Source organism: Rosa rugosa, chromosome 6 (assembly GCF_958449725.1).
Source record: "Rosa rugosa chromosome 6, drRosRugo1.1, whole genome shotgun sequence".
NCBI classification, from domain to species: domain Eukaryota; kingdom Viridiplantae; phylum Streptophyta; class Magnoliopsida; order Rosales; family Rosaceae; genus Rosa; species Rosa rugosa.
Window position 1 is genome coordinate 6,521,257 of NC_084825.1, and position 23,489 is coordinate 6,544,745.

The 23,489-nt window shown below is 38.9% G+C and overlaps 1 protein-coding gene across 2 annotated transcripts; it reads right to left on the bottom strand.

Moving 5' to 3' along the window:
• Positions 1-724: 724 nt before the first annotated feature.
• On the bottom strand, positions 725-8,628 carry LOC133715433 (protochlorophyllide-dependent translocon component 52, chloroplastic-like). 2 transcript variants are annotated; one of them, XM_062141922.1, is made up of 8 exons: positions 8,334-8,622; positions 7,445-8,177; positions 6,567-6,754; positions 5,832-5,917; positions 5,521-5,735; positions 5,231-5,425; positions 1,392-1,579; positions 729-1,082 (listed from the first exon to the last, which is right to left on the bottom strand). In XM_062141922.1, the coding sequence occupies exons 2-8, from the start codon at positions 7,961-7,963 to the stop codon at positions 824-826; spliced, it is 1,650 nt and encodes a 549-aa protein (XP_061997906.1). In that variant the 5' UTR covers positions 7,964-8,177; positions 8,334-8,622; the 3' UTR covers positions 729-823. The 2 variants fall into 2 exon arrangements, with proteins under 2 accessions (XP_061997907.1, XP_061997906.1); XM_062141923.1 differs by lacking the exon at positions 5,231-5,425 and having other exon boundaries at positions 725-1,082; positions 8,334-8,628.
• Positions 8,629-23,489: the final 14,861 nt, after the last annotated feature.

The window sequence follows — 23,489 nt, forward strand, 5'->3', positions numbered from 1 at the left end:
ATTATAAAATGATTTTATAGTTTGATAATCAGATTGTACATTTACCATCTCCTTTGTTTCTACCATTGACTGACCTTTTTTTTTTCCTCTTCCGAGTAGTTTCATAAGTAACATTGACTGTCAAGGTAGACTAACACCTAAATGGACTGTTGGATGACACACATGCAGGTAGTGTGGTGGGACTGAAATGAGAGTGCATGGAAGGTGTTTAGTGATGCATGTCCTCACAAATTGGCTCTATTATATTATCTGAAGGGAGCCTACTTTACTACATTGATTTGGATTGCCTACTTTACTTTTCTATCATTGCATAGCTGCCAATGTAGATTTGTTGTAAATGTACAAACTGATTATCAAACTACGTTGAAATCCAAACTTCCATAAAGAAGTAGCAGATAGATCGAGCATATGCTCATTCTGCCTCCTATGTAACCATTCATCCTTACTTGACTGTGTTGCATAATCGTTTTTCTTAATCTAAATCAATGATATCGCTGTATCCTTTCAAGGACGTCATGAAATCGAATTGGTAATGCTGCCATTAAATTGGTTTAAATTTTAAAACAAATAGTCAATCCATGATGGAAGTGCTTCTCCACTTTCAATCAATCTAGTCCAATAATTAGTTTTTCAGTCCTCTTTACTGTGCCAGGTTCTTGAGGCCGAATCATATTAAATTCAAGGACGCGAGTAGCAAGGAAATTGAACTGGCCGAATCATATCAAATTCACACAATAATTCTCTTATTAATATACAACTTATGTTCAACAACTTTTGGTTCCATGCGTTCAGTATATTACATTACGTCGCCAAACAGTAGATCTTACACAAGGGCATGGTTGTAGTCGTGAAAGTGAAAGATTTTGTAGATAAAATGAGCCAACCATTTTGAACCTGCAAAGCAGAGTAGAGCTGTTGCAAGTAGCGCAGTTCTTGGAACCACTGATGATAGCACTCCTTGCTTGATTGCAGCGACAATTCCAAGTAAAGAAAATGAGACGACCTGTAATACGACTTTAAGCACGCTTAGAGCTTTGTGGGCAGCATTGCAACTGCGGCAGTTCACCACATGAGACCAGTACCTGAAAAGGTTGTGCACAATTCTCCTTAGTGAATCAGATGACTTACAATAATCTGCAACCTTAGTTATGAGGATCACAACACAACCAGGAAAGACATTTGCTAGTATTTTAATGGCATTTGTATCGCCGTAATAGAAGTATTCTAATCACGTGAGCTTTCACCAAACCTTGCATTTCCAAGACTTGTGCAACGAACTACTTTGCTGTCTCCAAAATTTTACAGGTGACAGTAAATTGGCACCAATTTTCTGAACTAAGAAGTTGATTAAACTAAAGTTTGATGCATCTTTGGTGTTGCATGAAAGTTACCTGTCCAACAACTGTTCTTTAGGAGGAGTGGGGGGAAGCGCCCCAGTGAACTTGCCTCTCCAGTCTACTTGACCACCCGCATACTTGTTTAACCACTTTCGGAAACCAGCTACAGGGGCATCTGACTTTGTTGGCAGAAAACAGGCTTTCTGCCACTGGGTAATACCAGCATCCATTATCCTACGTTCCTGTACAATAAGAACTCGAGAGCATGTCAGAAATTGTAACTTCATTCCATGATCATGTTTCTCTTGTAAAAAAAAGTCCAGGAGAAGAGTCTTGCAATTTCTAGGACTTGATTCCAACTATTTAACGGTAGCTAGTGCCACGAGTACAAATTTATGATATAGGAATGGGGAAAGAAAAAACAGTTTTTTCTCTCTACGTATGAAAGAAAGCTCAAAATTCTAAAACACTCGTCTAGTGTTAGAAAATTAAAAGTGTTCGGACTAGGTATTACCAAGGTTACATGTAGAAATTCAAGCCATCATCAACATACGAAATTAAAAGGAAAAAAAGAAAAAGAAAAGAAAGATGAATTTATCAAAATAACTCAGAATTAATGTATGCACGGACCCAAAGTACCAAAATAAGCCAAAATTATCTCACTGACCCTAGCAACAGATTTGTATTATATGACTATTCTACCCTCAACATAATTAATGAATTACATGCCAACTCTCTCATCCCTCCGATCCGGCTCTCTCTCTCTCTCAACTACTACCCCCCCCAGGATCCACCACTCTCTCACTGGATCCTTCCTTAGATTCATTTACGAGTCTTCCTGCTCCGATCGAGCCGCTTTGAAGCAAAAGTACTCGTCCATGGCAGAAGATGGGGTCAGCGGCGGCGGCGTTTCGATTGAGGAGCATCATCATCACCACCTCAGGCCTGAGAAGAAATCGGCGACTATTTTGGTGTCGGGCCATGGATATAGCCAACTGTCCGACGAGCCCGTCTAAATATGAAGTCAGCAACTCAAGCGTGGCGCCTGCAGTCTCGTCGGCCCAGGTTTTCAGGCTAGTGGCGCCAGCAGTGTTGAGGACCGAGGACGATCGCTTTGGTAGCAAACCTGTAGACGGTTGCTACAGTTGAAGGTGCCATTTGCTCTATCTGTGTGGAAGGTTTTCAGGCAGAAGAAGAAGGAGCTATAGGTGGTAGAGGTAAGCAGGTTCCTTGTGGCCATGTCTATTACCAAACTTGCATAGCAAAGGGTGGCCTTCTGGATGGAGGGAGGGAGAGGTGCCTAGAGCATTTTCTAGGTGCCCAAATCAATTTTTTTGGAGGTCAAATATTGCAGGTTTGATTAATATCCATATTTGTTATACAAGACAAAAAGGTAATCGAGTAGTGGTACAACACAAAAGAGTAATCTCCTCATTTTTTTGCGCCGGGGGGGGGCGCAATAAAACATTAGGAAAATGTCCATTTACCCAAATTTGAGCTACACTAACCCCATTTACCCAAACATCTTATAAGATTGTCCACTTACTCAATAGTTTATATATATATTTTCCCCTAATACCCAATTAAGTATTTTTTTAATTATTTTTAGGACAATTTTGCCCTCTCCTTCTTTGTCACTTAGGGAGAGAAGTCATCGGACACCTCGCAAGACTCCGGTGACGAGTGGCCGGCCGCGGCAACCGATGACCGGAATCCGGCTACCGGCGATTGGAATCCGGTGTCCGATTTATTGCCCCATAATAATACCCAGTAAGCATATTATTGCCCCCTAATAGATATTTTATTGCCTCCCAATAATCATATTATTGGCCCCCAATAAACATTTTATTAGCTCTTAATAATTATATTGTCCCTCAATAATCATATTATTGCCCCCTAATATCTTAGATTTCACCGGAGGTGGGAGAGAGAGAGAGAGAGAGAGAGCGAAAGTATTATGTAACTTTGTTAATTTAGAGAACACTTTTGTGGTTTTTTTTTTCTATAAAGCAGAAACCCAAATATAAATTAGATATGAATGAGGTTAACAAGTGATTTTTCTTACTACCATCAGATTTCATGGTATTACCTATTCTACCTCCAGACACATATGATTAATCTTGCCTACCGCCAACCACAATCTCCGAAACAAAAACCTTCTTTCTAGGCACAATGAATATGAAAATTGCGGTCTGAAATAGTACCCAAAGCACTTCAGATCTAGAACAATTCCTGGATCAAGATTACAAAAATAAACAAATAAATCACAGCAAACAACAAAACCAACCGCTAATCAAAAAATGCTAAATCCATCAAACCACGTGTTCATCTCCTTCCACGCTACTTTTGTGACTGTACATCTCTTCTGCTAAGCCTAGAACCAGAAGGCACAGAGAGCGACTTCTTACGCCACTGACGCTGCCGCCGATGAGTGACCGCAATTCAACCCGCCCAGATTTTCAGGTTTCTCCTTCCACAATGGCGACGATGAAGCCTCAGATGATGGCGGCCTAGGGCTTGACAATGGAGAAGCTGGCAGTGATGGCCGCTAAGCCGCCGAGGAGGCCGTTGCAGTGGCCGGAGCAAGTTGATTCGCACAGATCGACGACGGATGACGTGGATTTGGGTGCGTGAGAAAGAGAGAGTCTGAGAGAGAGAGAGAGAGAGAGAGAGAGAGAGAGAGAGAGAGAGAGAGAGATTCTTTCTTAATTATTTGGAGGTTGAAATTGTCTCTTAATCTTTATATTGGGTAAGTGGCACACTAACCTCTTAGTGGAGTAGATGGGTTCATATTGGCCTAAATTTGGGCATTTGGTCAAGACCCCTAAAACATTTTCCAACATTTATTGCCCCCCAATAAAAGTTTTGAATTGACGTAATCTCCTCATCTTTTTCTTTAATCAAAGTTTCATTTATCTAATTTTGGGAGATTAGTTCCCTTTCCGATGACATGAAGGTTTATTAGGGGTAATAAAGGTTTATTGGAGAGGCAATAAACTTCTCCGGCGACCTATGAGATCTCCGACGATCTCTTCAGGGACCTCCGACGAGGTTTCATAAACTTTTATTGCCCCCAATAAATGTCTATTTGGGGGCAATAAATCTCTCCAGTGACCAATGAGATCTCATACGATCTCTTTGGGGACATCGGGTGAGGCTTTCAGAGAAGTCTGGCGGCCGACGATCGGCGACCGGTGGCCGGACTCCGGTGAAGTCTTCTATAGCTTCTCTCTCTCTCTCTCTCTCTCTCTCTCTCTCTCTCTCTATGTAACAAAGAGGTGAGGGCAAAATAATCTAACAAATAAATAAAAAAACAAAAAAAAAACTTAATTGGGTATTAGGGACGACCTTATTAAAGTCTTTATAGGTAAGTGAGAAAAAAAATAAGTGGGTGATGTAATAGAAAAAAAAGTCTCTAGAATTAAGATAAATGCTCAAAATCCCATTGATCTATCATATATCAACTGAAAGTTTCCTCACAAGCATGCAGAGAAACGTAGTGTCCACATTCCAGAATATGTAAAGCCCAATTTTTTAAGTTTATCCAAGGAAATTGAAATCAAAACAGTCCACCAAGTTGCTTCTGCAATACCAATATACTGTTTTGAAAGAAAAACACATTATTCTCTTCTCCGTGGTTCCTTTTATTTCATGACAATTTTCAAAACCAAAGTTTCCTATATGGGTTTTAATTTGCATTACTCTGCTGCATGGAAGTAACTTTATATATCAGAATTATTATTTACCAGAATCTGGGAGTCAGACTTATACATTATCATAATGTATGTGAACTTTATCTTTTATTTGGACTGAAAAAGTAATTTGTTACATATTATGACTTATGAGTAAGATGCAAGTTAATGTTAAACTTAATACAAAGAGCAAGAAGTCACCTCAAGATGAAGCAGATATAAATCTGAGTCCAAAACCAGGTTGTGATGAATGTGAACTATCCATCGCGGAATAATCTTAACCGAAATGCCAAAGTTTATTGGCAAGGTCGATATAATTCTGCTATTACCTGGACTAACTGGAACGCAGAAGAAAACTAAAAGAGCTCTCTTTTGGCCCCTTTGGGCTGATGAGACCTATATATATGAACAAAAATACAAAGAGAGAGGATATGAGCAAATAATAACAGAATCAGCTTTATCTAAACAAATCAATCCACATAATGTACTACCTTTTCAGTTCCAAGTGGTTTCAGAAAACCATACGGTTTTCCCGAGGACGCGGCCCCATTACTATTGTCAATTGGACCAAAGAGAGATGTATAAAACAAACATGGTGACATAAATTTACTCTGACCCGAATTCTGCTCCTCTATGGTGAAACCATTTATGTCTATCTTAGGAATAGACAAGTCCACTGGTCTGCCCCCTTCTCTGTCAGCCTTCTCTGTGAAGGAAAGATACAGTAATTTATGTAAACGTCCTACATAAGAGGCTAACATATGACATCCAATAAAGATGATTCAGAAATAATATTATCTACCTTCGGGTTGTTGAGTTTGTATTATTCCATAATGTGCGTATGGAACATGAGCAGGATCCATTAAATTTTCAATCAAGACCTCATATCTGGAAGAACAATTAAAAAAATCAAGCAAAGTCATATGATTTTTTTGGAACAGGAACGCAAAAATCTTAGATTGCAAAGTTTTAGATAGACAACTTGTGCAACTAATCCAGAAAAGACACACTATTCTTTTCTATGTCGCTAAGCTAGGAGCCACTTCCGCTGTTGAATGGAAATTAATACTTTATGTGGATAGTGCCTACAAGTTCTTTGACATGACAGAAAATGAGACCCAATAGATCTTAGAGCATCTCCAACAGTAAATGTTACTTATTAGTTATATTTAGCTAAAGTTAAGAAATATAGCTATTGATTTAACAATGTTGCTCCAGCAGTAGTAACTATTTTTAAGTCATATACTATATTTTATCAAATTGTAAATTGACATGTGGACAAAAGAGGAGAGAGAAATATAATTTTTGCTTTAGCTATTCTTAATTGTCCAGCTAAATATAGCTAGCCATTTTAGCTAAAGTTAAATTTAACTTATAGCTAGGAGTTGAGTTTTCCTTCAAAAGTACTTATATATAGCTAAAAATTGAATTTAGCTATTCTGTTGGAGATGCCCTAAGGTTTCTTACACACGCGCGCTCTGTAGAACATGAATTTATTATTTATATCAAATTAGTTGAAAAATATAACTTTCCCTACCCGTAAGGGATCTCTCTATTTGCCATCAAGCAAGTATATGATGGATCATCCATTTCTGGTATGTAGGGAGGTTTTTTCTCTGTAAGAATATCTTTGTATTGGGGATCGGAACTTGGCCAGAACCACACCATTCCATTCTGCACAGTACTTGGATAAGCACTTACACATGCTTTTTTGGATGTGTGAATCTGCATAACATGGTTGAAGGGTCATTCCCACTAACTTTCCAAAACCAAAATTCCCGCATTGCATAGATTATTGTCATAGAATAAAACAAGTTCTACTTACAACAGGAAGAACAATAAACAAATTTTCACTCTATAGCTTCATAATAATTCTGTAAGGCTTCCGCATACTATTACCCTCCTCCTTAAGTTCATCAAACTGATACAGAAAGATGGTCTACCTACTTGAATGAAAGTTACATGAAGGGTCATTTCTAGCTACTAACTTTCTAAAACCATAATTCAGTGATTGCATAGATTATGTTCATAGAATAGAACACTTCTACGAGAGAATGAACTATACACCAATTTCACTTCTATATACTAACCCTTCTTCATAAGTTCATCAAAAATTCAAAATTATACAGAACTATCGTATTATGTGAAGTTACTCACATAAAAAGTTAGCATAGGCGTATGACTAGCATTCTACCGGCGATTACAGTTTTGTTTAAAGTTTTTTTTTTTTTCCTCTTTTTTCAGGCAATCAATGTCAAGTTTTGTTTAAAGTTGATTACTTTTACTGAAGTTACTGTATTATAATAGTTCATTAAAATAATGAAAATTAAGTTACTATATGAAATTTAAGCTTTTATTGTATGAAGGTTACCACAACTAGCAATCTCTTAAGGTTGTCATTGAAGAGTTAATTACCGGAGGACCATCCGTAGGTGCCTGAGGGATGAACTTGCAGTCACCGGAGCCATTAAAGCACCAGCCATGATAAACACACTGCAACCTTCCCCACTGATCAATCCTTCCTTCAGATAATGGAGCCAGTCTGTGAGGACATGTATCGTCAAACACCTTCCATGTACTCTCATTTCTGTCCCACCACACCACCACATCAATACCCAGAACTTTCTTTGCATGTGGTACCCTTCTGTCAAGGTCACAAACTGGCATCAACGGGTACCAATGGGCATACCAGTCAAATTTTTCATCTTGGGTCTGAGTTTCAACTTGTGGTGCAGATGGGTTTTCAGTCTCAGTTGTAATAGAAGATGATTTAGTGGTGAATGTCTTAAATGAGGGTTTGTGTCTTTCAACTAACGAGAATGATGAAGTGAGTGTTTGCTTATACCCCAAGAAAGTGAATTTTTTGGATTGGGTTTTACCAAAGTCAGCTGGAATTTGTAATGTTGGAATACAGGAAATTCTCAGTGTTTCCATGGCCTGCCACTTTCGGAACTCCACAACAGAAATGGGAGAATTAAAGGTAAGAACTTGGACTCAAAGTTTAATCACTTAATCTTGGAGTTGCAACTCAGTCAAAGAAACTTGAGGCACTAATAATCACAGAACAACAGAACTTGGGTTTGCGCTTTTTTTTTTTTTTTTTTTCTCCCAACTTGAAACTTCTAATCTCAAATTTTATCAACAATCCCTGCAAGTTCATAATAGGAAAAATGATATATTTGTATTTGGATTAACTACGGTTAACACTTGACACAAGTTGCACAATACGTACTCCATAATCAACATTGATCCTAAAGAAAATATAGTATAATTCTTAAATTAAATCAAATTAAGGAAGAAATACCTTGATGATATTGTCAAACTGTACTGCAAAACCCCAACAAGAATCCTTCCAAATATTTTGATGAAGACGTGAATTGATGATTGACAAGTTGAGTGTTTAAGATGAGTTTTTTCAGGCCTGATCAAGTGATGAGCTATTGAGCTTTTAATGGAGCTAAATGGTGGAGATATTGACAAGAGAAGAGCCCAAGCATTTTCAGCGCCTCTGTACACTTTCCCCATTACACCGACAACAGCATTACACCGACAACAGTACCATCCATTATTCAATCACCCTTCGTCCCCACCCACCAATAATACCATTGTCAGTGCTCTTGTTTTTGAACTCGGTGGTAGTTATGTTCAATGTTTTAAAACGCTAAGGCGTAACCCGAAGTGTTTTCGAGAGAGCCTTGTTAAGGCGTAAGCCTTGCATCATAAAAGAATATACATATATTTCTCTATATAACAATACTAATATGAATTGTTCTTTGGTATTCAGCCAAATTTTACAGCCGTGGACTTTATACCAGGCACTTGTACTAGAGGTTGTGTTCTTTTGGTAGCTTCACTGGTACAAGTATGGAGTTATCCCACAACCTTTATGGCAACTATAAAAAAAAATTCCATTTTTGCTTCACAGTATATCTCCTTGAAAATCTGAAAACATCTTTAGTAATACACTAATACATGCAGCAAGAATACTACGCCCAAAATTCTGTATTTTCTGCTAGAAACTATTACAGATAGATCTTAATGATGCTTTTAGTGATGCTGTTTGGAATGCATACAGTAACATCAATCACAACAATGAAAAGATCGTTTAATAAATTGTTTAATAAATAGTAAGCAAAATAGAAACATAACATAAACACATTGAAGTAAAAAGATAAGCACCTACAATTTCTAAGATATTCAGGAGGAGTATAGGCATGATTAGTGCTGTAACTTTTTCCATCCCAACAATTTTTCATCAACCCAAAACATGCAGAACCACCATATAGGAAACCTAGAAAGGAATGATTTTTCACTGTTTTACTTTAAGAATGACACTTATAGGATAATATTGATTATAATTATGCTGATAGAGTCCCTGATTTGTTGGGATTTGATGATCCCAGAAAGGTTTGACAAGGAAAAAAAAAAAGTTTGCACGTACGCCTTAAGCATGTGTCCTGCGCCTTACATCTTCAGCGTCTTACACAATGTCTTCAGCGCCATTCACGTCTTGCCATCGAATCTGAGTCAAGAATAGGGCTGCACACGGATTGGCTTAGATCGGTTTTGACTCTAAACCGTCTCTATACTAAAATGAGCGGTTTAAGCATTTTAGACAACCGGTCATTAAAAAAAAAAAGCTTAACCCGATCCAATCAAATCCAATTAAAAATGGTTTGGTTCGGTCGGTTAGGCGGTTTTAACTTATATTATATTAACATACTATTTATGAAAAAAAATTGTAGTAAAATTCAATCTAAATAATAAAAATTATATTAAATAAGCATAATCTAAATTTAAAATACAATAATCAAATCCAAAACCAATATTCAAAAACTAAAATCTAGAATAGATTCAAGGTGATTGACTTATTTGATGGCTTAGCTATAAATACTAACTTAAGAGCATCTTTAGCAATGCTAGCCATATTTTAGTCAAATTTTAGCTAAAGTAGCTAAAAAGTTATTTTGGCTAGCTACTTTTAAAAAACATCATCAGTTCTCTCTATTTTAGCTAGTTTAAAATTTATATTAATTTTTAAATGAAGATTAAATAGTTTAATTGTATTTATAAATGACATAAAATTACTTAAAAGGAATGTTTTAAATTATAGAGAGGCACACCTCGCTCTCTATATTTAGGAGCGAAATACCTAAAAGTTATAATAGAGAGCCATTTAGGAGTCTGGTGCAGCTGCTAAAATAGATAAAAAGCTAAACATGCTCTCCAAAATAGCTAAGGATAGAGAGTCTGCTAAAGATGCTCTAATATGGTAGTATTAAAGGTTAGAGAATGAGAGATTGAGATATGTGATATGAGAGGATCAAATTAATCGTAGCGATTATATATTAGACTTCTAGGCCTTTGGGCATTGGATTCGATATGGTAGTATATCATTTGAGAATAAAGTTATAATTGGATATTTAGAACTTACTTAGAATAACTGGACAAATGAATATATATATATATATATATATATATATATATATATATATATATATATACACACACACAAATTTAAAACTTTTTCTTATTACATTTCAAACATACTGGTCGGTTCGGGTTCCGCGGTTTAAGCAAAAGAGAAACCAAACCAACCCATTTCATAAATGGTTTGGTTCGGTATTGAACCGGCTTTCAATTTTTAAAGTTAAAAAACTTTAACCAAACCATATTTACCGGTCAGTTTTGACCGGTTTGTACCGTGCTTTGCACACCCCTAGTCAAGAAAGATGGCTAAACACACCTTTTTGCACCTGCAAAAGCTTTTTAAATCATTGGTTAGGTTACCTACTCAACATAAAGTCTGAGTGTTGTGGGAGTGGTTAAATATTTTAGTTCTACAATTAAGACAAATATAAATGTGCAAATGATTGCAATAGTGAGTGCAAATGATTGCAATAGTGAGGGCAACAATCATTATAGCAATAAGTGTGACGATCATTGCAGCATTAAGTATGACAATGATTGTAGTCATAAGTTGCAACAATTACAGGAATAAGTACGGTATTAATCGTGACTTGCCGCCTAAGTCACCGGCGATTTGCCATGCAAGTTTACTTACAGGCCAAACCATAATGCACCTATAGATATGGGCAAGCCGACCAGGTATGACATCTGATTCTGATTCAATTTACTACACTCAAATAAGAAATATTATGACTTAGGCATCGGAGAGTTTTCTGCAGATACCTTCCTCCTCCTCAAATCAAAGGTCAGAGGAAGCTCCTTAATTCATCGTCGTCAGGTTAATGACGATAGTGTAGTTTCCACTAATCATGAAGCCCGTGCAAGACTGTGGGTTTCTTTTTTCTATAAATTTAATACATAATAAAGTAGCAATTACTATTCAAGAAATGTGGGCTTACTTCCATGTTGGATATGTATTATAAATATCTTCTCCAAAAAAAAAAAACAGATATGTAATATAAATATAATATAGAAAAGACTCTAACTTGTCTGCAGGGTCATACTTGTTTACAAACTAATTAAAGAAGTTTAATCTCATGCATCTAACCTCTGATCAATTTTCTTTGTCATTTTTTATGATCTTCAGGCAAACATCAACTCTTGTGTGAAGATCATGAACCTGTACAACCTTATTGAAAGCATTCGAACCCATACATTTAGTTATATAGTATCTGCCTGTAATCATGGTCTTTACTGAATAGGCAGATATTTGTTTGCATGCTTCAAATCCAATCCTGTAAATAATACAATACATGATTACGTACAATTGATAGATACATAAATTTAAGGGTCATCATTTGGCCCTTAGGCCCTAAGCCTATTTCAAGCCTGCACGACCCGACCTTTGCATTAGGGCGGGTTGGCCCGGCCTTTTTTCAAATAGGGTAGGGTATGGGCCATGAAAATGAAGCCCAGTCCGGCCCTCCTTCCCGGCCCATTTGACCCCATAAATGACAAGCCCGGCCCGGCTCTTTAAACCCGCCTAACAAGCCCTAATAATTTTCTATTTTCTAAATATGTACATCTTTTTTTATCTACATACAACTTATCCTTTTATTATTTTGTAATTGATTTAGGAAGCTTTATATTCTTTAATATTTTCTTTGTTAAACAACAATTAATTTTGGGAGATAAATAAATATTGTATATAACTACTTTAACTAATATTTATAAATTTTTTTTTTTTTTTTTTGAATCAAGCCCACGGGGCGAAATACTATATTCATCACAAGCCAGAATAGGCCATTACATACCCTTTTGCTGTCATTTAAGGACATAGACAGACAAGAAAGTAGTGGTAGTACCTATAGTGGTACGTAGAAATAGACCCACCCATTATGCATTTCAGACCGTAGAGATAGTGGAGATCCTCCTTTGGTACTACACCAGAGGCGCTAAAATTCTAGGTTCCTAATACAAGGAAACTTATTGTAATTAGACAAAAAAAGTCTAAAAACATAGGTTTGGCCAAGAGCCTAAACCCTAGCCCAAATTTAGGAGCTAATGGACTAGGATAGAATCCCAGCCCAACAACTAAGCCCAATAGGGTAGTCACCAAGGGGAGCACTCCATACCCAGCAGCCTAATTCGGGCCCAGTCCACCATCTTCACATCTTCCTCGTCATACGTTACCCGCCGGCTGCGTCGTCCCGAGCCACACCACTATGCTGTCGACCTGCGTTTTCCTAAGCCACACACCATGGAACACCACCATCCCCGATCTAGGTCCTCACAACCCCACACCACCATCGGTCAAAAACCAAGGCAGCGCAAACGTTCCAAGAAACACAACGCAGGGATGGAAAACCGACCTGTAACAGCACGACTCCCGCCTCCCCCACCAACCCAGCTGAACCAAACTAACAAAACCATGGAACACATCCCCTCCGACAAAGTCCTGTGGGCAGTAGAGATCGATCTCCTGTCCGGCAGCAATCCCATGACTGTGACGAGGCCGGAGGCCACCCAAACGTCGAGGCGCCGCCGGACGAGAACAATTTTACAGCAAATGGAGAGCGCCTGGCTTTAGGGTTTCTCGTTGTATAGTTCCCTTAAGAGAGGTCGATTGTAGGTAAAACTCGAGAACCTAAATTTTATGTATATTTATAAATGTTATTAAGGTAATTTAAAAAAAAAATGTATATATTAAATAGGGTCAACAACAAAAAATAAGTCTTGGATTACCTACCGATACAAGTCATATAACCATTGAGCCACATTTTGCCCAAAAAAAAAAAAAATTAATGTATTTATATATATATATTTTTTGACAAACAAAGTAAGGCCATTTCAGCCCTATTTGGAGGGCCAGCCCGGCCCCGCCCTTTTGACCCATACGAGAAGGGCCTTAAGGCGGGTAAAGAGTTTATATATTGAAGCATCGGCCCGGCCCGGCCCTAAGTTTCGTTGACTTTGGCTAGGCCCGAACCCTACCCTACCCTAAGCCTTAAAATTTAGGGTAAGGGCCCAGTCCATGGTGACCCCTACATAAAGTCAAACCCTTATGTAAAGATTCAAATATAGATACAAAAAGACCCTCTCAAACCACATACAATAACTGAAAATGAAATCTTAAAAGGATTATTATTTTTTTTTTTTAATTTTGAACTTTGACATATATTAACTTCAAACTTTGACATACAATTTCTTTTTTCATCTAATCTGATGAAATGAATCTGAAAATTAAGTGACTAAATAGAGAAAAAACTCATGATTTCAGTATCAATTTTCAACTTTTCCCTAATTTCCCAACTCAATAAAATGATTGAATATTTTGTATGCATTATTGAAAAGGTCAAGATGCTTTTTGCAAGCTTGTCTATTTTTGCCCAACTACATTGTCTCTTTTAAAATGATTATATAGTTTGATAATCAGATTGTACATTTACCCATCTCCTCTGTTTCTACCATTGACTGACCTTTTTTTTTTTTTCTTTCCTCTTCCGAGTAGTTTCATGAGTAACGTTGATTGTCAAGGTAGGCTAAACACCTAAATGAACTGTTGGATGACACACAGGTGGTGTGGTGGGACCAAGGTTTTAAATATCGGTATCTTCATATCTATCGGTACTTTGAAAAAGGGAGATATTGGAAATATCGGGGATATATCAGGGATAGATGAGAAAATATATCGTTTTTGAAAAAAATCAATTTATTAGAATTTTAGAATTATATATAAATACATATGAATGTCAACTTCATCTACATCCAAAAAGAGACTCTAGGCGGTTGAAAAGCTCCTCGCTGATCTACGAAAATGCAATAATCAGACCAAGACATATGACCCATATAGTGCGAATTATAGTGATGAACATGATAGTTATAGATATGTTTAGAGCTGTCGACTGTTCCCCTATAAGAGGATAATAAGGATGAACCCAACTGGATGACTGATCATATACTTCTCCATATTGATTATATCCATAAGCATCATAACCAAATTGATTGTTGCCTTCATGAGATTCATTTGAGATCTCACTACGCTCTGTGCCTAAACTGATAGAGTCAAAACTTAAGGCAATTGAAGAAACATCAGATAGGGTACTTTGATCATCAGTTGCACCTCTAGTCCTCCTCCCATAGCGGGTCTTCTCTTGAGCACCATGACCAGCTGTTCTCACTCCGTGGTCTTCATCTTGGGTGGTATGATCAAAATTACCTTCACAGGTAAATTGGTTTAATCCTCCATCCACAAAAAATTGTCCATATTCATATCTTTCATCTCCACCACCTGTTCCGCTTCCACCCTCTCCACCATCATCAGAACTATCTGGAGTTGCTGTACCACCCCACGCATCATCACTATCTGAATTATCTTCTGGGTTTTTAACAACTTCTTTAGATAAGACTCTCTCTACGTTGATTCCAGCATTAGTTGCAGTTTCTACAACTTGTGGAAGAGGTCTTCCAGCTTCATCATCGAGGTGTGCAAGCATAATCCAATCATGAAGTGGATCAATGCCATTATCAAGCGGCTCGCTTGCAACATGAAGTAGATCTATATAGTTGTTTTCATTGACCACATTATTCTTTCCTTACACAGATTTGCATTTAGAGAATTACTTCTCACCCAAAATCGCTTTGAGGGGATTTTCTACTCACCTAGATTCACCTTGAGGGGATTTCTCCTCACTCAGATTTGCCTTGAGGAGATCTCTCTTCACACAGATTTTCATTTAGAGAATTACTGAGTTTTTTTATATTTTTATATCAAATTTTACGGATATTTCTTCACTTTATCGGGGATATATCGCAAATATCTAATATATCGGGGATATTTGACGATGTCGGAGAAATTTCGCAGAAATGGTAGAAGATAAGATATTTACCCCCTAAGATATATCGGTCCGTTGAAAAAAGGAGATATCGGAGAATATATCTGAAATATCGCAGATATTTAAAACCTTGGGTGGGACTGAAATGAGAGTGCATGGAAGGTGTTTAATGATGCATGTCCTCACAATTTGGCTCCATTATATTATCTGAAGGGACCCTACTTTACTACATTGATTTGGTTTGCCTACTTTACTTTTCTTTGATAGCTGCCAATATAGGTTTGTTGTAAATGTACAAACTGATTATCAAACTATGTTTTTTTTTTGGAAATGGATTATCAAACTATGTTGAAATCCAAACTTCCATAAAGAAGTAGCAGATAGAGTATCTGCTCATCCTATCTCCTCTATAACTGTTCATCCATACTTGACTGTGTTACACAATTGTTTTTCTTAATCAAAATCAGTGATATCGTTGTATCCTTTCAAGGACGTCATGAAACCGAATTGGTGATGCTACCATTAAGTTGGTGTATATTTCAAACAAATAGTCAATCCATGATGGAAATGCTTCTCCACTTTTAATCAATCTAATCCAATAGTTAGTTTTTCCATCGAGTATTTTGTAAATTAAAAATATGGCTCTGGTGAGTTCCCTCGTATGGTGATAATTCACTAACATGATATGCAAAATTATATCATAAGTGACAAAAATTTTAAAATGTCATACAATAGTTGGCAGAAAAACTAAGGGTTTGACAAGATTAATTGAAATTGATAAGTACAAGGCCACCAATGATAAAATTAGAAGTGTAGCACCACACGTGATGTAAGGTTTAAAGATCAGGAGGTTAAACAAAATTTATCCATGATGAAATTTAAGAAAACTTGCTATTTGGAGAATGCACCCTAGACTCTGACTATTTGCAAAACCGCTACCTAAGTTTTGCTACCTATGACTGCCTTGTTACACCACCGTCTTATGCCATTTAAACCATTGATTGAGTGACGACAGTGATCCCTATCTTCCTCTTCTCTGCCACTCCAATGGGAAGTGGTGAAGAGATATTGATGCCTTAAGTACAATAAGAACACATAAGATATGACGACTCGATCTGTGATGAGACTCAGAAGTGTTTGGACCCAAAATGAACATTTTGGCCTGACAAGGCATGTGTTGGAGAAATTGAGCCAATGTCAGTGGCTCAAGCTATATATTGTCGACAAGCTCGAAATATATATTTAGAGGCTAAATAAAGCCTACTATGGAAGCATGAAAAGTTAACTTTAGCACATTTTCCTACTTCGGCTAGGAGAAACCGAGCTAAACAAGGAAGGAGGGGCGGCCGCCTGACCAAATGAACTTGAAATGAGCTGAAACTCTGCAGATCCATTCTAGACAGCCCAAGGATCATTTCTTATGAAGAGTGCCAGAGATATTTTTGAGTGGAAGGCCTTCAAACAATCAGTCCAATTTTCTACAGAAGCAAAACTGGAAAACTGGACCTGTAAGAGGTCCAGCAGCATTTCCAGCCCAACCTCATGGAATAAAGCTCTGAAAATTTGTCAGGATGATCTACACTCATAGTGGAACATTTTTTATGAAGAAGTCGAAGGCTCATTCTGAAGTATTGTTGGAGAAATAATTGAAGGAATAAAGGGGCAGAAACTGACCTAAAACCAGCTCAATATTCACATGTTCATGTTTCCTACCCACATGAAGAAAGCTAGCTGTTTGGCTCCAATTTTGTTGCAGCTGGTCAACAGTCTCTTTAATTGCGCGGGCGTGCCAGCACCGTTCGGGTGCAGTCGTCGGGGGTGTCCCTTGACCTGACTTCTATCAAGCGATTGTAGACGAGGAGAGCACCAACCTCGTCGTGGGATTCTTTGTGCCTCGTGGTGAGGACTTTGCTGAAGTTTCTTCTTGTTCACAAGTCGATACTCAATATTGCAGATTGAGCAGAGCGAAATCACTGGGAAGTATTGAGATCTTGCTAAAGCGTGACTTTAGCTTGGCTGGGTTGCTAGGGCGTTACCCTTGCTTGACTGGTTCTGTAACCGTTGTGGTCGCGGCACTACCGTCGGTTCCCGAGGAGACTAGGACCGAAGCACGTTGACAGAGGGTTTGGTGGCACTGAAAGTCGGCTTCTGAGAAGACTAGGACTAGGAGTGTGATCACCGGTAAGAGAAAGAGAAGGAGAGGAGTTGCTCTTAGAGAGGTTTGCTCTAGAGAGAACTTAGATCATCTTAGAGATGTTGTTGTTGAATGTGAATGTGTGTTTTAGAATGAGAAGAGAAGGTGTTTATATAGGGAAGAAAAAGAAGAATGAAATGATGAGTGGAAGAAAAATAATGAAAGTGGAGTATGAAAGTGATTTGTAAAATATGGAAAAGATAGAGAAATGATGAAATGAAAGCAAAGCATGAAGGTGTAGAAACATGGAAGTGATGATGATCTATTAAAGAGATTGTCTTGAAAAATATATCCAAGGAAAAGAAGAAAAGCATCTAGCTTTCTTCATGTGGATAGGAAACATGAACATGTGAATATTGACCTGGTTTTAGGTCAGTTTCTGCCCCTTTATTCCTTCAATTATTTCTCTAACAAGACTTCAGAATGACCCTTCAACTTCTTCATAAAAAATGTTCCACTATGAGTTTAGATCATCCTGACAAATTTTCAGAGCTTTATTCCAAGAGGTTGGGCTGGAAATGCTGCTGGACCTCTTACAGGTCCAGTTTTCCAGTTTTGCTTCAGTAGAAAATTGGACTGATTGTTTGAAGGCCTTCCACTCAAAAATATCTCTAGCACTCTTCATAAGAAATGATCCTTGGGTTGTCTAGAATGGATCTACAGAGTTTCAGCTCATTTCAAGTTCATTTGGTCAGGCGGCCGCCCCTCCTTCCTTGTTTAGCTCGGTTTCTCCTAGCCGAAGTAGGAAAATGTGCTAAAGTTAACTTTTCATGCTTCCATGCTTCCATAGTAGGCTTTATTTAGCCTCTAAATATATATTTCGAGCTTGTCGACAATATATAGCTTGAGCCACTGACATTGGCTCAATTTCTCCAACACATGCCTTGTCAGGCCAAAATGTTCATTTTGGGTCCAAACATTGCCCCCCAGACCTCGAAGTCAAAAGGTCTTCGTCTTGACTGAAGAGGTCTTGAATCAGCACTGCTCTTATAATGTCGTTGCTCCAAAGGCACTTGTATTGGCTTGACTAAAATTACTTGAACAAGTGGCCTCTCTCCCTCTTAATTATACATAGTGAGCATACATATATTAATTGCCAGTCTTCCTTCGCGAACCATCATTTGCGAGGCCATGTAATTAAAACCACTTCGCTGCCAACAATTCGCAACCCAGCTTTCGCCACAATTATTGGCAAAAATATTGAGTTGACCTCCTCCACTGCTAATACAATACTAGGCATATTAAATGCCTCTTGTATATGTGCCCAGACCAATACCAATGGCCTCTTAAGTATATTAGCAAGTTCCAGCCACTATTAGGCAAGAACACAATTTTTTGCATCCTCCGCGACGCACAAATTTGAAACTCTTTTTGTATTTTTGTATTTTTTTATTTTTTTATTTTAATAAGACAATGTGAATCAAGGTTTAGACATGCGGCCCAAGTATAGTCGCCTAGACACAAATTTTCTTTCAAATCCTTTGGGCAACCTTACTGAAATGGCCAGGTGGGGGAGGGCGAACAAGAGAGGCAGAATCCATTTTGGCATGAGCTACTCCCACATAGTGGTTTAGGCTCATTTGCACGCACTTCTGGATTCAAGAACCTGTCATGAACGTTGTCCCCTTTCTAGACACCATTTCACATAGGCTATACTTATTAAGATGTGAAAGGTCATAAGTGTGAAGACAGTTCAACAAGTGTTAATAAAAGCCGCCCTTAACCTTAAGGGACCTGAACTAGGCACCAATAAGGAGTTTAGGCCAATATTAACAAAAGAGACTTCACCTATTCCATTATGATTCACAACCCCTTACCAAATTCAACTTTTTTTTTTTTTTTTTTTACTATGAAAATAAAGGTAAAAAACTAAAAACTGACAGGAAATTAACAACAAAGCAAGGAGCTAGCAGCGACACGTTTGGCTAACCTCTAGAAGACCACGGGGGAGGCCATCTATGCTTCATTCCAAGCTCCGATGTATCAAAATTTGTAGGGTAAAAATCCCTCCTGTGAGAGCTTGTAGTAAAAGAACAAAGATACTTCTCCTTGAAGAATTTGGAGGAATTTGGCTCGAGAGAGGGGTAATCTTGCCCCCCAAGTATCTTTGTTGGTTGACGAGGCATGATCTTCAATTGCAATTTGGGAGATGACGGTGTCCCAAGATCGGCTTTGTCGCCAACTGTCGCCAACTTCTCTTGATCAAAGGGATGATCATGGGTCATATCTTGCCCCCCATGCATCTGATCAATAGCCACATATTTGGCTTGATCAGTGGAGAAATCAGCTATATGTTCAGAGACAATTTCATTGTCAGAAAAACATTCTTGTGGACCGCCTTCTCCATGCACAACCTCTGTGTAAGGCTGTGACTCAACAGTGAGACCCTTACGTTGATTGCCACCTATAGGCAAGTTAGTCTCAGAAATGACCTCTTCGCGAGCAGGTTCTGGAATCGTGAACTCATCGAGCCGTCGACGGTCCTCCGCGAGGGCTTTACTCAGATTCTCATGGTATGCGGTAGAATTCTTTTGAAGGATATCAAGCCGCTCTTCTATGCTCGCATTCTCTGGAATGGGAATGGGCACATAGCCTTCTATCGTCGCCATGACTTCAGGAATTTCTTTTGGTAAAGAATTTCCTCTGGCATCCCAATGATGGTGAACATAAAAAGACTCTGGTGTAGTCCCACTGGGCGTGCCAAAATGTTTGTTTTGAAGCCCGGTGGTTGAATGTCTTCAAGAGAAAAAAAAAAAAAAATTCTAACCTTGTCCCACTGGGCGTGCCAAAATGTTTGTTTTGAAGCCCGGTGGTTGAATGTCTTCAAGAGAAAAAAAATTCTAACCTTGTCTCACTGGGCGTGCCAAAATGTTTGGCTCCAATTTTGTTGCAGCTGGTCAACAGTCTCTTTTCTTGCGCGGGCGTGCCAACACCGTTCGGGTGCGGTCGTCGGGGGTGTCCCTTGACCTGACTTCTATCAAGCGATTGTAGATGAGGAGAGCACCAACCTCGTCGTGGGATTCTTTGTGCCTCGTGGTGAGGACTTTGCTGAAGTTTCTTCTTGTTCACAAGTCAATACTCAATATTGCAGATTGAGCAGAGCGAAATCACCGGGAAGTATTGAGATCTTGCTAAAGCGTGACTTTAGCTTGGCTGAGTTGCTAGGGCGTTACCCTTGCTTGACTGGTTCTGTAACCGTTGTGGTCGCGGCACTACCGTCAGCTCCCGAGGAGACTAGGACCGAAACACGTTGACAGAGGGTTTGGTGGCACTGAAAGTCGGCTTCTGAGAAGACTAGGACTAGGAGTGTGATCACCGGTAAGAGAAAGAGAAGGAGAGGAGTTGCTCTTAGAGAGGTTTGCTCTAGAGAGAACTTAGATCATCTTAGAGATGTTGTTGTTGAATGTGAATGTGTGTTTTAGAATGAGAAGATAAGGTGTTTATATAGGGAAGAAAAAGAAGAGTGAAATGATGAGTGGAAGAAAAATAATGAAAGTAGAGTATGAAAGTGATTTGTAAAATATGGAAAAGATAGAGAAATGATGAAATGAAAGCAAAGCATGAAGGTGTAGAAACATGGAAGTGATGATGATCTATTAAAGAGATTGTCTTGAAAAATATATCCAAGGAAAAGAAGAAAAGCATCTAGCTTTCTTCATGTGGATAGGAAACATGAACATGTGAATATTGACCTGGTTTTAGGTCAGTTTCTGTCCCTTTATTCCTTCAATTATTTCTCTAACAAGACTTCAGAATGAGCCTTCGACTTCTTCATAAAAAATGTTCCACTATGAGTGTAGATCATCCTGACAAATTTTCAGAGCTTTATTCCATGAGGTTGGGCTGGAAATGCTGCTGGACCTCTTACAGGTCCAGTTTTCCAGTTTTGCTTCTGTAGAAAATTGGACTGATTGTTTGAAGGCCTTCCACTCAAAAATATCTCTGGCACTCTTCATAAGAAATGATCCTTGGGCTGTCTAGAATGGATCTGCAGAGGTTCAGCTCATTTCAAGTTCATTTAGTTAGGCGGCCGCCCCTCCTTCCTTGTTTAGCTCGGTTTCTCCTAGCCGAAGTAGGAAAATGTGCTAAAGTTAACTTTTCATGCTTCCATGCTTCCATAGTAGGCTTTATTTAGCCTCTAAATATATATTTCGAGCTTGTCGACAATATATAGCTTGAGCCACTGACATTGGCTCAATTTCTCCAACACATGCCTTGTCAGGCCAAAATGTTCATTTTGGGTCCAAACACTAGATGCTTTTCTTCTTTTCCTTGGATATATTTTTCAAGACAATCTCTTTAATAGATCATCATCACTTCCATGTTTCTACACCTTCATGCTTTGCTTTCATTTCATCATTTCTCTATCTTTTCCATATTTTACAAATCACTTTCATACTCCACTTTCATTATTTTTCTTCCACTCATCATTTCACTCTTCTTTTTCTTCCCTATATAAACACCTTCTCCTCTCATTCTAAAACACACATTCACAACATCAAAACATCTCTAAGATGATCTAAGTTCTCTCTAGAGCAAACCTCTCTAAGAGCAACTCTTCTCCCTCTCTTTCTCTTTCTCTTACCGGTGATCACACTCCTAGTCCTAGTCTTCTCAGAAGCCGACTTTCAGTGCCACCAAACCCTCTGTCAACGTGCTTCGGTCCTAGTCTCCTCGGGAGCCGACGGTAGTGCCGCGACCACAACGGTTACAGAACCAGCCAAGCAAGGGTAACGCCCTAGCAACCCAGCCAAGCTAAAGTCACGCTTTAGCAAGATCTCAACATTTCCCGGTGATGTCGCTCTGCTCGATCTACAATATTGAGTATCGATTGTGTTAACAAGAAGAAACTTCAGCAAAGTCCTCACCACGAGGCAGAAAGAATCCCATGACGAGGTTGGTGCTCTCCTCGTCTACAATCGCTCGACAGAAGTCAGGTCAAGGGACACCCCCGACGACCGCACCCGAACGGTGCTGGCACGCCCGCGCAATAAAAGAAACTGTTGACCAGCTGCAACAAAATTGGAGCCAAACATTTTGGCACGCCCAGTGGGACGACATCAGAAATTTTTCTCTTGAAGCACATTCAACCACCGGGCTTCAAAACAAACATTTTGGCACGCCCAGTGGGACTACATCAGAAGTTTTTTCTCTTGAAGCACATTCAACCACCGGGCTTCAAAACAAACATTTTGGCACACCCGGTGGGACTACACTAGAGTCTTTTTGCATTTGTTCGCCATCATTGAGATGCTAGGGGAAAATCTTAACCAAAAGAAATTCCTAAAGTAAATAGATGGTCAATGTTGCCACCACTGGCGATACTGCCATTAATGATGAGTTTATGCCTATTCCCATCCCAGAGGGGGCAAGCATTGAGGAACAGCTGGCGATCATCATGGCCAACGTCGAGAGGCATAAAGAAAAGCGAGCCAGGGACATGGCCAGTTTGATCGCAAAAACAAAGCAGAGGTTTCACGATTGGGACCTACAAATTGAGCAGAACGCTCGAGAAGCTAGAGAACAATTCTATAAGCCTTTCTTGAGCAGCGACAAACAGACCACTCAACATGCCGCGAACATCACATCTGAGTTCACAACCTTACACGAGGAAGGTTCCAGCTTGGCTAATTCGCAGCAAGGCGAATTGGAACGTCAAAAACCTGCTCGCGAAGAGGTCATTTCTAAGACTAACTTGCCTATAGGTGGCAATCAACCTAAGGGTCTCACTGGTGAGTCACAGCCTTACACAGAGGATGTGCATGGAAAAGGTCATCAACAAGATTGTTCTTCTGACAATACAATTGTCTCTGAACAAATATCTGATTTCTCCACTGATCAAGCCAAATACGTGGCTACTGATCAGATGCATGGGGGGCAAGATATGACCCACGATCATCCCTTTGATCAAGAGAAGTTGGCGACAAAGCCGATCTTGGGACACCGTCATCTCCCAAATTACAATTGAAGATCATGCCACTACTAGCAAAACAACAATTACCCACGGATTTTAATCTGTGGG

Excerpts from the sequence above, each read along its gene's own strand:
- LOC133715433 (XM_062141922.1), bottom strand. The coding sequence starts at position 7,963 with ATGGAAACACTGAGAATTTCCTGTATTCCAACATTACAAATTCCAGCT. Across the intron at positions 5,736-5,831 it reads ACAAACTCAACAACCCGAAG|AGAAGGCTGACAGAGAAGGG; the intron begins GTAGATAATATT and ends TTTCCTTCACAG. Across the intron at positions 1,580-5,230 it reads TATATCTGCTTCATCTTGAG|GAACGTAGGATAATGGATGC; the intron begins GTGACTTCTTGC and ends CTTATTGTACAG.